Below are 13516 nucleotides of genomic sequence, written 5' to 3' on the forward strand. Positions count from 1 at the left end.
TTGGTACCTTTCCTATGGCGAGGTGTGGACACTTGTGTTAACCAAAATGAGTGAGCCATTAGTTTTTATGAGTGGAAAACAGAGAGAAAAAATTTGCATACATTTATGCATTTCTTATAACTGGCACTTCAGGGACATGACAAACATTCACTTTGCACTGATGGTTTGGTAACCTTCAGACCAATCAGCTGCTAGTTGATTATGCTGAGGAAAATAAATTAGATGAGAAATAGTTAAAATACCTTCCTCTGCTCTTCAAAAAAAGTCAAATTAGAAAATAGTACAGTACATCACGCTTCTCCTTTTTGTGATGTCCCCTTTCTCCTAATAATTCTCATATATTCGCTTAGACTGCATTAATTTTACCTAGGTACACCTACTAAACTGGGTGAGTTTATGACCAGTGCATAAAATATTATGCAATTTTACTTGAAACAGAGTATTTATACACTGTAGTATTGCTACTTTTACAGGTAAGTAAAGGAACTGAACACATCTACCACTGCAATGCTATGACCTGTACACTCCTATGGGAGATTCTAGTGTGATATGTGCTTCAAATGACAATATGTTTCAAAACTATTTTTTTTAAAGAAATATTATTTATCATTTGATCAAGTTTAGCTCTTAAATGTTTTTAGAGTACAAGCAAATCATTGTCTTAAAAAGCATTAAGTAAAACACACTGAATACTAACCAAGCATCTTTCCTATACAGTATAAGATGCATACATATCATGTGTATATAGTGTGTATTTCTAGATGGTGGAAACACAGTCAGCCTCAGAGTTTGGCTCCAATCCTCAGAGGGCCAATGTGTTCAGAAGCTCTACAGTTGCCCTGTTTCAGTTTGTCAGGGCTAAGTGCTTTGGATAAATAAACACTCAGCAGATGCTGGAGGTGATCACACCTGAACCTTCTCTGTGGAAACCGAGCAAATGGCTTCCAGATTGACTGGTGTTGATGGAGGGAGGGATGGACAGACTGCTGCAAAAGGGAGAGAGTGTCATCAAAGGGCCTGTTTTTACAAACACAACCCCTTGACACATCAAACCGCGGCACCGGTAGCCCCTGGCCCCCAACTCAGCTGCACCAACAACAGCGACCTGTGCAGAACATGGTTCCACTCATAAAGCAGGACACCATGGTGTTTTACCGCACTTGGCCAGCTAGCAACACGACCCCAATGCACTTTCTCACCCCCAACACCACCACAATGTCACAGATTGGAACCATAAATACTTCCCACTACCCACCTATATTTCTCACCCAGTTCAGCTCTTTGAAGCTTTTTAGCCACTTCTACGTTACTGTCCCTGGACACCTAATGGACATGAGGCATCATTAATGTTTTTAGATACACCTGTGCATTTGCTGCAATGGCAAATTATAATGTCTGTTTTGCAAAATACCTTTAAATACACCTTTAAAGCACACTGAATGGATTTTGAATTACAATAACCTCACAAATTCAAGACTTCTGATTTCTCACTAAAGTTGACATTGACTGAACTTTCACGGGCCCAAAAATACAGTACCTTGAGAAATGTAAAACTAGTTTTATTCTCCCTTAAAGGGACAGGGAGAGACAGCTAAATGTTGATATTCTTGTTAATTTTTTTGGGTCTAATTAGTTTTTTTTTTTCCCACTGTGGGTGTGTCGGTCATGAAAACCAATACATCAGCAGTGAAACTAATGAAGCAGTGATAGTGTAGTGTAGAAACACTACAGTGTTCCTGACCCTCACATGGTCTGTGCCAATTAACATACATTTGAATAAGAATTGTGTGCAACTAGTACCAACACCTTGCAACAGAATGGTCATTCCATAAATATTTCCGTAAAAGAAAAGCAAGTATTCTTCTGCATTGTTGAATGCATGTATTTGCAGGTTTTACAGTTTGTCTTTTACCAAAAAAGGGAACCATGTCACAGACTGGTTGATATCTGATTTTTAATAAAAGACCAATACAGGCAAAGTCTTATTTCATTTGAACTATACTATAAATAAATAAATAAATAAATTGTCAGCATTAATGCTGCAGTGTCTCCTGTGAGGGAAATTGGGAAACTGGGAAAGACTGCAGTCAGATAACTTGACTTATCGGAAACAGCTGCACCGGTTAGAAAAGAGCCTTCTTCTAACAGCCAGCTGCAGTCTGCTGCAAAGGCCTTTCATATTTTATCTTTGTCTATGTGCGTGTGCGTGTGTGTGTGGGTGGGTGCTTTATTAGATGGAGCACAGCAGAGGCTGACAGAAGTGAGAGGAGAGAGAGCTGGTGGTTTAAGCCACATAGCGGCAAAGTTCATACAAAACTTTAATGTACTTTAAAAAAAAAAATATGCAATGTCATTTGATTTTCATTTGTGCCACTGGGCAAACTTTTGCTTCACCTTCACTCTAAAACATCGTAATGAATTTAGTGAAATCAACTTTTTTCATTAACTTAATGAAATTACATACAGCACTTTAGCACACCTGCTTATTCATGCATTTATCCAATCAGTCTATTATGTGGCAGCAATGCATAAAATCATTTAGATGCTCTTGGCAGCCAAGAACAGAAATCTGAGGTTGCAGTGGGCACAGGCTCACCAAAACTGGACAGCTGAAGACTGGAAAAACATAGCCTGGTCTTGCCTGAATTTCAATTTCTACTGCGGCATGCAGAGGGTAGGGTCAGAATTTGTAATGGTGTGGGGAATGTTTTCTGGGCATATTTTCGGACCCTTAATATCAATCAATTATCATTTGAATGCCACAGCCCATCTAAGTATTGTTGCTGACCATGTGCATCCCTTTATGGCCACAATTTACCCATCTTCTAATGGTTCCTTCCAGCATTATAATTCACCATGTAAGCACAAAACTCTCAAACTGGTTTCATGAACATGACAATAAGTTCAGTGTACTTCAGTGGTCTCCTCACTCACCAGATCTGAATCCAATAGAACACCTTTGGGATGTGGTGAGTGTACATTTACATTAATTTCAAGCGAACTTAACATTTCTGTTGGGAGTGGAAGTTCCATTAGTTCCATTTTCTTTTGTATTGTAAATACCACAATTATTAAAGAGTGTAAATTTTCCATTATATGGCACAGCAAAGCCCTTAAGCATTCTGGTGTGCAGATAATCAACGCTGGATTATCTGTTGTTGATTGATGAATTTTGATGTGTTTAAGTTTGCTAATTTTGTCTCAAAAGCCTGGAAATGAAGGCAAGATATATTATTTATTTAGTAATTATTCTGATTTCTCCACTACATTTTTTGTCAGTGATTAATGAATTTGTTTTGTAGACCTGAAGGTCTTAAAATCTTGCAATATTATTTGAAAAATGTATACGCAGAATTCTAGTTAGCTTATATGAATTTGTGATGTCATGTAAGTCCATGTGAGCTAGGTATAGTTGTATGCATGACATAATAATAAATCTTATTTCATTCATTCATTCATTTAGACCATATTAATTTCGTAATTTGTAATCATGAGCTTTCTATTAAGTTCAAGTTCAACTGTATTTGTCATTTGAACAGAATACCACATCATGAAATGCCTAGGAAGACACTCAGGATAGTTCTGCAGGTAAATGTAATTATACACAATAAGGTAAACTATAGAGATAATAAGATAAACTATAGAAAAAACTCACTATAGATAAGGAATACACAGTAGATAAAGGAACCATTGTATAGTAAATGGTAGTACTTAGACAAAGTAGAGTTACAGTTTTAGATGCTATCAGCCTGGAGTGTATACAGATGAAAGCAGTGATACAAATAGTTCAGAAATGAGTGATTGACTGTGCAATTGGAGTAAGCAGTAACAATAGTGTCACAATAGTGCAAGGGAAAGGAAGAGAATGATGATCAAGATAAAGCTTGTCAAAGGTAACACCTAGATTTCTACAGTGGGATTTAATACAGGAGGACAGAGAACCTAAGTGGGGGAAAATCTGATCAATGGATGAGTCTCGACATATGATAATAGCTTCTGATTTATCTGAGTTTAAATGAAGACAGTTTTGTGATATTCATTTTTTAACATCTGCAAGGCAGGATTGTAGTTTGCTCAATTGCATTGTGTTGTTGGAAAAAGAGAAATAGATCTGGGAGTCATCTTCATAGAAATGGAAACTGATATGGCGCTTTTGAAAGATTTGATCTAGAGGTAGCTTTTAAATGGAGAATAATAATTGTTGTAAGTTTAGCCATTATTCATATCAGTTACAATAAGACAGTTACAATAAGACTCACCAAATGAATAGCTGAGATCTAGGGACTCAGTGACATTGCTAAAAAAGAAAGTTCCAATGGGAAAAGAAACAGACGATCAGACAGTTAAGTTCAACTCACTTGGAAGAGAAAATTAAGGCAACTTGTCAAACTATTCCCAAAACTGCCAGTTGTAAACATCCATCACAATTTACAGACCAATTTCTTGGTTCAACTTTGACTGACTGTACTTGCTGTACTTGATTGCTTGCAGTCTTCCTATGCAATAAGGAATTATTATCAACATTTTGGGTATGCTTCTCTTTACTCCCAAATAAAGTGGCTTAGATAATCTCATAAAATTTTTTGGCTTTACAACCTGCCGGATCTTCTGACTGTTCAGCCCTGTTTCTATACAACAAACCCGCAACAACAAATACATTTTATATGAAACGTAATTGCAACCGGAATACATTTTTTATTATAACATTATATAACATTATAAGGATATGTTGTTACTTTACGTATTTCTTAAACTGCAAAATAATTTGATACTGAACATATCAGTAAAATTTTCACAAACAAAATAATGTTTTTTTTTCTGCCAAAATATCCCAACTTGCAGTACAATATCCATTTGTGGTTACCACAGCATCATTAAACTTTTTTATTAATCTTACAACCCTTGGCAAAGGGTAGGGAAAGATTTTAGTCTGGTTTAATGGGAAAAAAAGCTCCCAGTGAATTTAGACACAACTTGTTTTTTACATTTAACCAAAACCATGATCTTTCCCTAACCTCTACCAAAGCATTTTTGTTGCCTAAAGCTGACCTCAGACAGGACTCTGGATGTGAGCCCCAGTCTCTGGTGTGAGAGTCATGTGCTGTGTATGCCCACCATTCAGCCCAGCCACTTTCTTTCGACTCCGCTGTGGTTAAAAATATAACACTTCATCCATTCAAAAATTATGTTGGCTCTGATAACCCACCCAATTACGTGTCCTAAAAAAATTGTTTGTTAAGTTGTGTAGAAAGACAGTGTTGGACAGGCTTTCTTTGTTGGCCTGTCATACTTCATGGTACTGCTGTCATTGTTTTCCCACATCTGCTGAGAGCAACTTTATCATAACTGACAGAAATGATGGCAAAAAACTATAAAAATATGCCCCAAGTTGTAATAAATTAGAATCCTTTAACTCAGTGAGTTTTATGTTACAAGTAATCAGCAGACTTTGAACAGAATTTTCAAAGTTAATTCACTTAACACACATTTTTAAGCTAGCAAAAACTAAATATTTGTGTTTTTAAGTTGAACTACCTTAAAAGGCTTTAAAGCTTGTAGGACCCTCAGGCTGTGATGCTAATTGATGTAGCCATTTAGACTGTCAGTTAACCCAGGCGATGACTAAATGATATACTCATCAGTTCAGACATCTCCCGGGGTAAATTTGTTGGCACTTCTCATGCAGAAAAAAAGCTACTGTAACCCCCCAGTAGCAACAGTGTTATCTTTCATTTGACCCATAGTGTGACCTCAAAATAAGACTCAGCCCATCCACCTCCCATTTCACCACCATCCTCCTGAAGATGCTGATGGTCTTTTACAGCTCCAGACAGACTGAGCAACTAAGACAGGTGAGATGGTGTGTCAGTAGAAGTACAACAAATGGCCTATGCCACATCTGCCATTTGTCTTAATTCTTATTATGAAGACGAAAAACTGGACAAATTCTTCATTTGAAGATGCAAAGTTGTCTTTTCATATGAAATTACATCACTGCTCCACATTTGAAAATCACATTTTTATAGGTGAATTTTTTTCTTTTACACTTTGAGCCGCTAAAGGTAACCAGAGCTAAAATAAACACCCCAAGGCTACTTTATAGAATTCATATCGAAAAGAAGCAGTTGATTCTTGATAGTGGGGGTGATGAACTGGTGTGTCATCATCTCTAATGTTATCCCCAAAGGCCACCAAACAGGCAGAACATCAAATCAACTCCTGCAATACAGGAAGTTTACTCATAAGCGGTGATTCTTTTAGAGAAGCCTACTGCAGCCTTTAATGTCTACCGTGCTGAGTTCCAGCCCATGTCTGTCGACTTCCTCCAGAGTCACATGGGACCTCCAGGCCAGGACTTCCGCAGGTCAGTGAAGTTTATAACACCAGAGAAATCTTCAAGTTGGCTATAAAACCTTGTCGGACATGATGTAACAGACATGGCTCAAGGTCTGATAATGGGGGCTATAAAAAGACTCATCCATTTTTTGCCTTAAGGTCATTTTGCCTGCTCTGCACATGGCAGGCATATCCTCCATGTTGATTGGCAAGCGGTGGTGATCTGGAGGTTTTATGTTGTGCCTACATGTACGGTAGAGCATTATTTGCTTTTATGGCTATATCCTGTCCAAGTGTGGGCATAGGGCACAAAAACGTTAAATGATAAATAAATTACATTTTTCATTTTGTCATTTTGTTCTACAATGAAATGATTGGTCGGTGTTTCTTTAAGGGCTGCAACAAACAATTTTTTTAATTATTGATTAAATTATTGAGTATTTTTTTCTGCTCTGTTTTTTTTTGTGGTTTTTTTTTTGTTTTGCTAAAAACAGCCCACCAAGTCCTCCAACTTGAATGATCATATAGACCCTCTGATACATCCAATAGGAATGTCTCCTAAAATAGTGCCGGGTCCCAGGTGTACCGGACTATCATCGTCATGGTTAAAATAGTAAACATTGCTTAAGCTTATGGAATGGCCATGGATTGGTTAAGTTTGGGCAAAAAAACTTAGGTTAGGTTTAGGAAAAAATCATGGTTTGAGTTAAAATAAGTACTTCACTGATTTCAAGGGTTAGGGTTAAGGGTAAGGCACCTTCCAGTCACTCCAATCGTGTCCTATTTTCATGTGGCTCCTTTTTAGCTGGCTTCCTTACATTAAGGCAACCACAGGGATCACCTGTTTTCGTTCAGACGTGGAGGGTGTATGACCCTTGCATCTTCACAGTCAGGACAGAGCTTCTAGAGAGATATGCACAGTCACCAAGGCTAAGATAGCTGTTAATGGTCTGTAAATACCACCGAGGGAGTTGTTTAAAGACTTTTTTGATGTCGCTGAGCTGAGTAATGCAGAGTAATGTAACAAGTAATGTAAGGAATTATTTCTTAGAAATACATTAAGTAGTGTGCTTTTTTTAAAATTAGTAATACAAATTTGTAATTTTTTAAAATTTTTAAGTAACTTGCCCAAACCTGCTGGAAACAAGGTTAATGAAAGTGAAACTGAACTAAGCAATAAGGTTTTTGGTCATAAAATCAACACAATAAACTAAAAGATGCTAAAGTGCTTTGTAGAGCTGAGTGGAACTGCAGAGTCAAGTGATGATTCTCAGTGGGTTTGTCACTATGAGCAACTCCTTTCACATAACACATAGCCATTTGATCCACTGTTAATATAGAAATATTGATTAGTACAGCTTTAAAGGATTGTTCGATCTCACTGCTAATGAAATGCGTCTAGAGCATCACAACAGTTTTATGTATGAGATATGGACAAAAGTTGAATTTTTGGTTAACATTGCCCCAGCATTAGTGGTATATTTGTCAACCTATCAGGCTAAACTGACCCTGTTCCCCCCTATAGTGTGTGTACGCGCACATGCATGTGTATGCACAGGCATGGATGTGTGTTTTTGAATGGTGGCTATTGAAAATAGTCATCTCCAGTCTGTGGTCTATTGAGACACATACTTGCATTTCCCGTGAGGGGTCAGTGGCCTCCAGGCTCAGCCCTGTCTGGTCTGGACTAGCAGCCCAGTTCTCATGACACCTGACCCAAAGCATATCCTGTGTTCAGACTGTAGCATTGTGTTATGAAGGACCAGGATCTGCTCACAAGGAATCTCTATGTATGGTGGGGTGGGAGAAGGGCAGGCTTCAGTATGGGCACTGCTGACACATCCTGCTATAGTTTTTGAATGTGGCTGTTTTGACTGACAAATCAAACCTCTTTATGTGTTTACAGTCCTGACTATTTCAGGACTTTGGAGGACAGCTTGTATATAGTATTTATGTGGTTGCCCCCTCTGCTGGTCAGGAGAAGCCCTGCATTGTGATAGAAACTTTGAGATGTTCCATTCTCACACTTGTGCTGTGTCCCAATTCAGTGGCTGGATCTTCTAAAGGACATGGCCCACATAAGCCAGATTTAACCTGTAACTGCCTCCTGTATGAGATCTTCCAACCCTTGTCATCCTGTGGGGTTGGGACCCTTCAGGGGGGTTGCAAGATAAAGTCTCTGGGCTTCTGAAATTACACAAGAAAAACTGTCTGAGATGTGAGAATCACTGCTTGGTTTAACTGCTTGCAATCCGTAGACATACAGTATGCCATCTGTGAAATAGGGCCATAAGCAGACCTTGTTTTGTTTATGGGGTCTTGAACCAAAAGGTTTGGTTGCCACTGGTTCCTCAGTAAATACCCAAGCCTCACCCTGTGGTTAACAATATATTCAGGTAGTCATCTTAAGCCTAATAGTTTAACATTTTTTTGGCTTCCATTATCTACATAATACAGTGGCTTTTTTCATTTAGCCACTTCGTGTGGTTTCTTTCCCAGTGACTGATGAATGCAAGTACTTGGTAAACAGAAGGTGGTCACATAATGTTTTGTGACTTAACTAGTTAATGAGGATAGCCTGAACACACTAATGAACAACTGACCAGTGCACAATGGTTTATGGCTTTCTGTCAGTCAAAGGATACAGCAGTTTCGTCCACCAAATTTGGATGGCTACATTTCTTAACCCTTTGAAATATGACAGGGCCTGTTAGGTCATTATGACTTATTTGGTCTAAAAATGCAGACTTCAGAGGAGCCATGCCCTGAGCTGGGAGATGCCTTATTTATTTTCAGAATGACAGGCTGAAGTCTGTAGAACCCAAAATACTTCCACACACTGCTTCTCACAAGCTTTAGAGTCATGATTATCCAGTCAGCATGATTTTGCTCACTAAAGTCCTCCTCCATTTTTATTTATTAGCTTAGTCTACTGATAGATAGACAAGCAATGCAATAGGTCAAGCTGATAATGAATTTTAAGGATGCTCTCTTCTGGACCACAAGGTAAATAACTTCAGTATGTTGAGCTTATTGACTATGAATTTTAAATTCAAACAGGTCATTACAGTTTGAATATTTAATTTTTTCGAATTAAAGTTTGAATTTCAAGTAAAAAGTGATAGCTTGTCACCCGGGGGGCAGACAGGTTAATGAATGGAATACAGGGGTGGCATGTAAGTTTTAATTGGTTTTAGGTGGAATTTTTGAAAAAGTGACAGCATTATTATGCATGGTAAAGTTCAGTGTTTCAAGTTAAAGTGTTCAAATATAAGTTTGTTTGATCTTTGCATATTATTAGACATGGGTAAAGGAGGGGTTTCAGTAATTATTAATTTTCATATTTTTTTATGTTATGTGATCAGACAGAGAAATATAGTGGGGCAGAATATTTTTGGCTTTTGTTCTCAACAAATCCAATTCATGTCTTCTAATAAAACCATTTAAATTCACAAATACATCGACTGATGATAAGTTAATAATCTTCAAAATGATTGATAAATAATTAAATAAATGAATACATTTACAAATAAATTATTTAACAAATAAGAAATGTTTAAGGTAACTTAAGAGCTAGTTGGCATGTAAAATAATACTGATATGTATATTACTGCAATACATACATAATTAGTGAATAATTTAAAATGAGGTAACTGCTTATATCAAAAGGCAGGATTATAATGCATGCATGTGACAAGCCTGAGAAGTTGCAAGCTTTTCTCTGACTTTGTTAGAACTATTATGAAATGTATGAATAGAATTGAAAAAGACAAATATTTTAATTCAGTCTTCAGAACTGCAGTCATCCTCTGCTTGATACCCTTTGAAGCAGGCTGATTCGTAGTGTTTGTTCAGGTAGGACTTGAGTGCAAAGCTTTTATAGCAGCGTTTGCAGGAGTAGTGCTTGAAGGCCGAATGTGTCTGCATGTGGGCACGCAGGTTGGAGCGATCGGCAAAGGCTTTGCTGCAGTGGGCACAGGCAAATGGCTTCTCTCCAGTGTGGGACCTCATGTGGCCCTGCAGGAGCCAGGGCCGACTGAAGGCTTTGTTGCACACCGTGCACTCGTGCTTAAGGTCATGGGTCAGCATGTGCATGGCCAGCGCTGGCATGGACACATACACCTTGTGGCAGGTGGGGCACTTCCTGGCCTGTTGGCTGTCCAGGCTGCGATGAGTCTGCTTGTGTCTGCTCAGATTTGAGGATGTGGCATAAGACTTGCCACAGTCACAGCACATGTGGCGCCCTTTGGTTTTCCCTTTGGCAGGGCTGCAGTCTGCCAAGCCAACACCTTTGCCGGTGTCTGATTGACTGCCTCTTTTATGTGGACATCGCTGGTTGGGTCTTTGCCGAGAGCGGCCGTCAGAAATGAGGAAGTCATTGATGGTGCACGCCTCCATCTCAGGGCCGCTACTGTCTGATTCGAATGTGGTGGTGGAGACAGGGCTGTCTGGATTTTCCATGTCGTGGTCAGAGAACTCTTCCCCACTGCTGCCACCTGGGGAGTACATGGGCCCTGAGGAGAGCTCAGTCTGCTCACAGCCTGGCTCCTTTGTGCTGTGCAAAACTGAGGGGATGATGTAATCATGGATGTAGCCTGGAAGAGAAAAAAAAAAATAATAAAGAGATGGAAAAGATTTTTTCATTGGAATAAATGAATGTACCATCTTCATGATCTCAATAACCTCTGATGAAAAGTGTGCTCTTATATAACCCTCTCATCAATATGAAACCTAAAAAGGAAGCTACATGTAAGTGCCAGGCTCTGCAAGCTTTGGAATGAAATAATGAGTCTTTGGTGCACAGTTCTGCTTCAATCAATACCCCCCTGGCTCCAGTAAGTGCTATCATAAAAAACTGGATGGCAATTGTGGCTAAATATTAGTCAAACACATTGTGCTGACATTGACAAAACAGTCACAGAGCAATAGTTTGGCTCCCAATCAGTCAACCTGTCGCCGGCCTGCAGCAGCAGCTGAGAGAGTGTCTCAGCAGTGAAATCCCCTCAATCACTAAATTATTTTAATCAAATCATTCCCCATCTGTGGCGTTGTTGAGAGTTTTCATGATTATGGTAATGGAGAGATGGAGTGACAGGTGTGGGCTGCGATTTAGCAAAGAGGGAAGGGTGTGCGCGCGCGCGTGTGTGTGTGTGTTTGTGTGTGTTTGACCGTGGTGCTGGTGGTGGTGGGGGCGGGGACCCCACACACACACACACACACGCTAGAACACAAAGGGAAACAGACAGCTGGCATCCTAAATCTTGGGAACAAATGATTCAAGTCAAGCAGAAGATCTGTGATGCTACTGGTGGTGGATGGGTGGGTGGATGAATGAACTCAAAGCACACATTTCTTTGGATGCTTCTCAAAACCAAATATACACACATACACCCCCTATATTGCTTGTATTGTTCTCGGATCCAGCCTCTGTAGAAATGCCATAGATCAAAATCTAATGTCTGCCAATGTACTGCTCATGTTGCAATTTATTGAATTACCTGCAGCACTCTCTATTTTCAGTCAATACCCATCCACTAAAAACCCTGTCCCATCACCTCTTGCTGCTCCACATATGGATTGCGTTGCTGCAATCCTGCAATCCTACTCCCAGTGGCTATCTAACATCCTGCAGGATCAGATTGAGAGAGATAGAGAGAGGTGGAGAGATTGTGGGGGGGTGAGATAAGAGGAGAGACTCAAGGGCAACTGCACCATCTTAGGACAACAGAGTCCCAAGCGGCTATCTGCTTTCTGCCGAGTGTTTTTTTCAAACTTTCTATTTCAACCTGACCAAAGATTGCATCAGATTTTGTGAATAATGCCCACGTACACATATACCTCATCATTAATATACACAATAGTATTAAAGCCAAAGGCTGCTGTCTGATCTGGTTTGAGTATTAAGCGGTTTGAGCCAGCGTGACCTGAATACTATTTAGCAACCACCGAGTCAGAAAACAAAAGTCCCGAGACATATGGGGGGTGGGGGATTTTGGAGGTTTCCAAGAGTGATTACGTAGGAAAGACACCAACATTAACACCACTCCATGAATCCCTGTTATTTTAGTTTTTTGTTGCTCCATTTCTGTGATAAAGACCATGTGGAACATCTCCTAACAGAGACATCAATCTATACTACACCAGAAATACACACAGCACAGTCATAAACACATCTCAGAGAGATATCAACTCACCATTTTCACTCAAACACACCGCCAAGTTGTTGGCTGACTCAGTGATGGCATGTGTCACAGTGTAAGAGTTGTCCCAGTGGTGCTGGTGTTGATGGTAGTAGTTGGAAGATGAAAAATCGTGAATCTTCGGCTGCTTCACCAAAAATGAGCGTGGCATTTTTTTAACCTGATGAAAAACTGATGCTAGAACCTCATAGAAAAATTTTAACAGACAAAAGATTTTAAAAAAAAGCAGAATACACTGAGATTCCAGGTGGAACAGTCCAAACAATGGAAAATTTGAAAAAAGGCATAAAAACTCTTGAAAATGGTTGGTCTCCTGGAATTGGTTTAAAGCCAGAGGGAAAGAGAAAATGTAGTGAAAGCCGAGAGAAAGAGAACTCAGAGACAGGGAGGATGGAGAGGAAGACAGAAAGTGAAATGGGAGAGACAGAGGCAGAGAGAGAGACGGAGAGAGAGATGGCTTGACTAGCTGAGCTCAGCACTACTGCAGCCTTTTATATGTGGGGAAAGAGCCCCAAAGATCAGGTGGTGCTGTGGAAGCGGGAGCTGCTTAGCATTAATCCATCAAACATCCCATGGGACACACATCAAATTACCACGAGCTGTCTGTGCTTCTCCCTGCACACACAGATGGACATGTACCGATCAGCCACAACATGAAAACCAGTTACCTGTGTTAATATTGTATATACAGTGTATATATACTTAATATGTACACCATTCAGCCACAACATTAAAATTGGTAAATGATTTTAATGTTGTAGCTGATCGGTATACACATATACTAGTCAATCACTTCCTCCTCCTCCTCCTCCCATATCCTCTTCCTCTTTTCACCCCTCCAGCTCCCCTCTCCCAGGGAAGGAGAGAGGACAATAGTGGTGCAGAAGCATGTGGGTGACACTTCACACCTTGTCCTCCTTTGTTTTTCAATGAAGTAGTTAACACAGTTTATGCTGCCCCAAGCACACACCCACTTCCTC

General features: G+C 39.6%; 1 protein-coding gene across 1 annotated transcript; it reads right to left on the reverse strand.

The window, feature by feature from the left end:
• Positions 1-10119: 10119 nt before the first annotated feature.
• On the reverse strand, positions 10120-12687 carry LOC120783247 (transcriptional repressor scratch 2-like). The gene is made up of 2 exons (XM_040116103.1): positions 12531-12687; positions 10120-10931 (listed from the first exon to the last, which is right to left on the reverse strand). The coding sequence occupies exons 1-2, from the start codon at positions 12685-12687 to the stop codon at positions 10120-10122; spliced, it is 969 nt and encodes a 322-aa protein (XP_039972037.1).
• Positions 12688-13516: the final 829 nt, after the last annotated feature.

The sequence above is a fragment of the Xiphias gladius genome, chromosome 21 (genome assembly GCF_016859285.1).
Source record: "Xiphias gladius isolate SHS-SW01 ecotype Sanya breed wild chromosome 21, ASM1685928v1, whole genome shotgun sequence".
Taxonomy (NCBI): domain Eukaryota; kingdom Metazoa; phylum Chordata; class Actinopteri; order Istiophoriformes; family Xiphiidae; genus Xiphias; species Xiphias gladius.

What these genes read in the sequence shown, in the direction of transcription:
- LOC120783247 (XM_040116103.1), bottom strand. Translation starts at nt 12,687, where the DNA reads ATGCCACGCTCATTTTTGGTGAAGCAGCCGAAGATTCACGATTTTTCA. An exon ending in GGTGTGTTTGAGTGAAAATG is followed by an intron (nt 10,932 to 12,530) that starts GTGAGTTGATAT and finishes TTTCTCTTCCAG; the next exon opens with GCTACATCCATGATTACATC.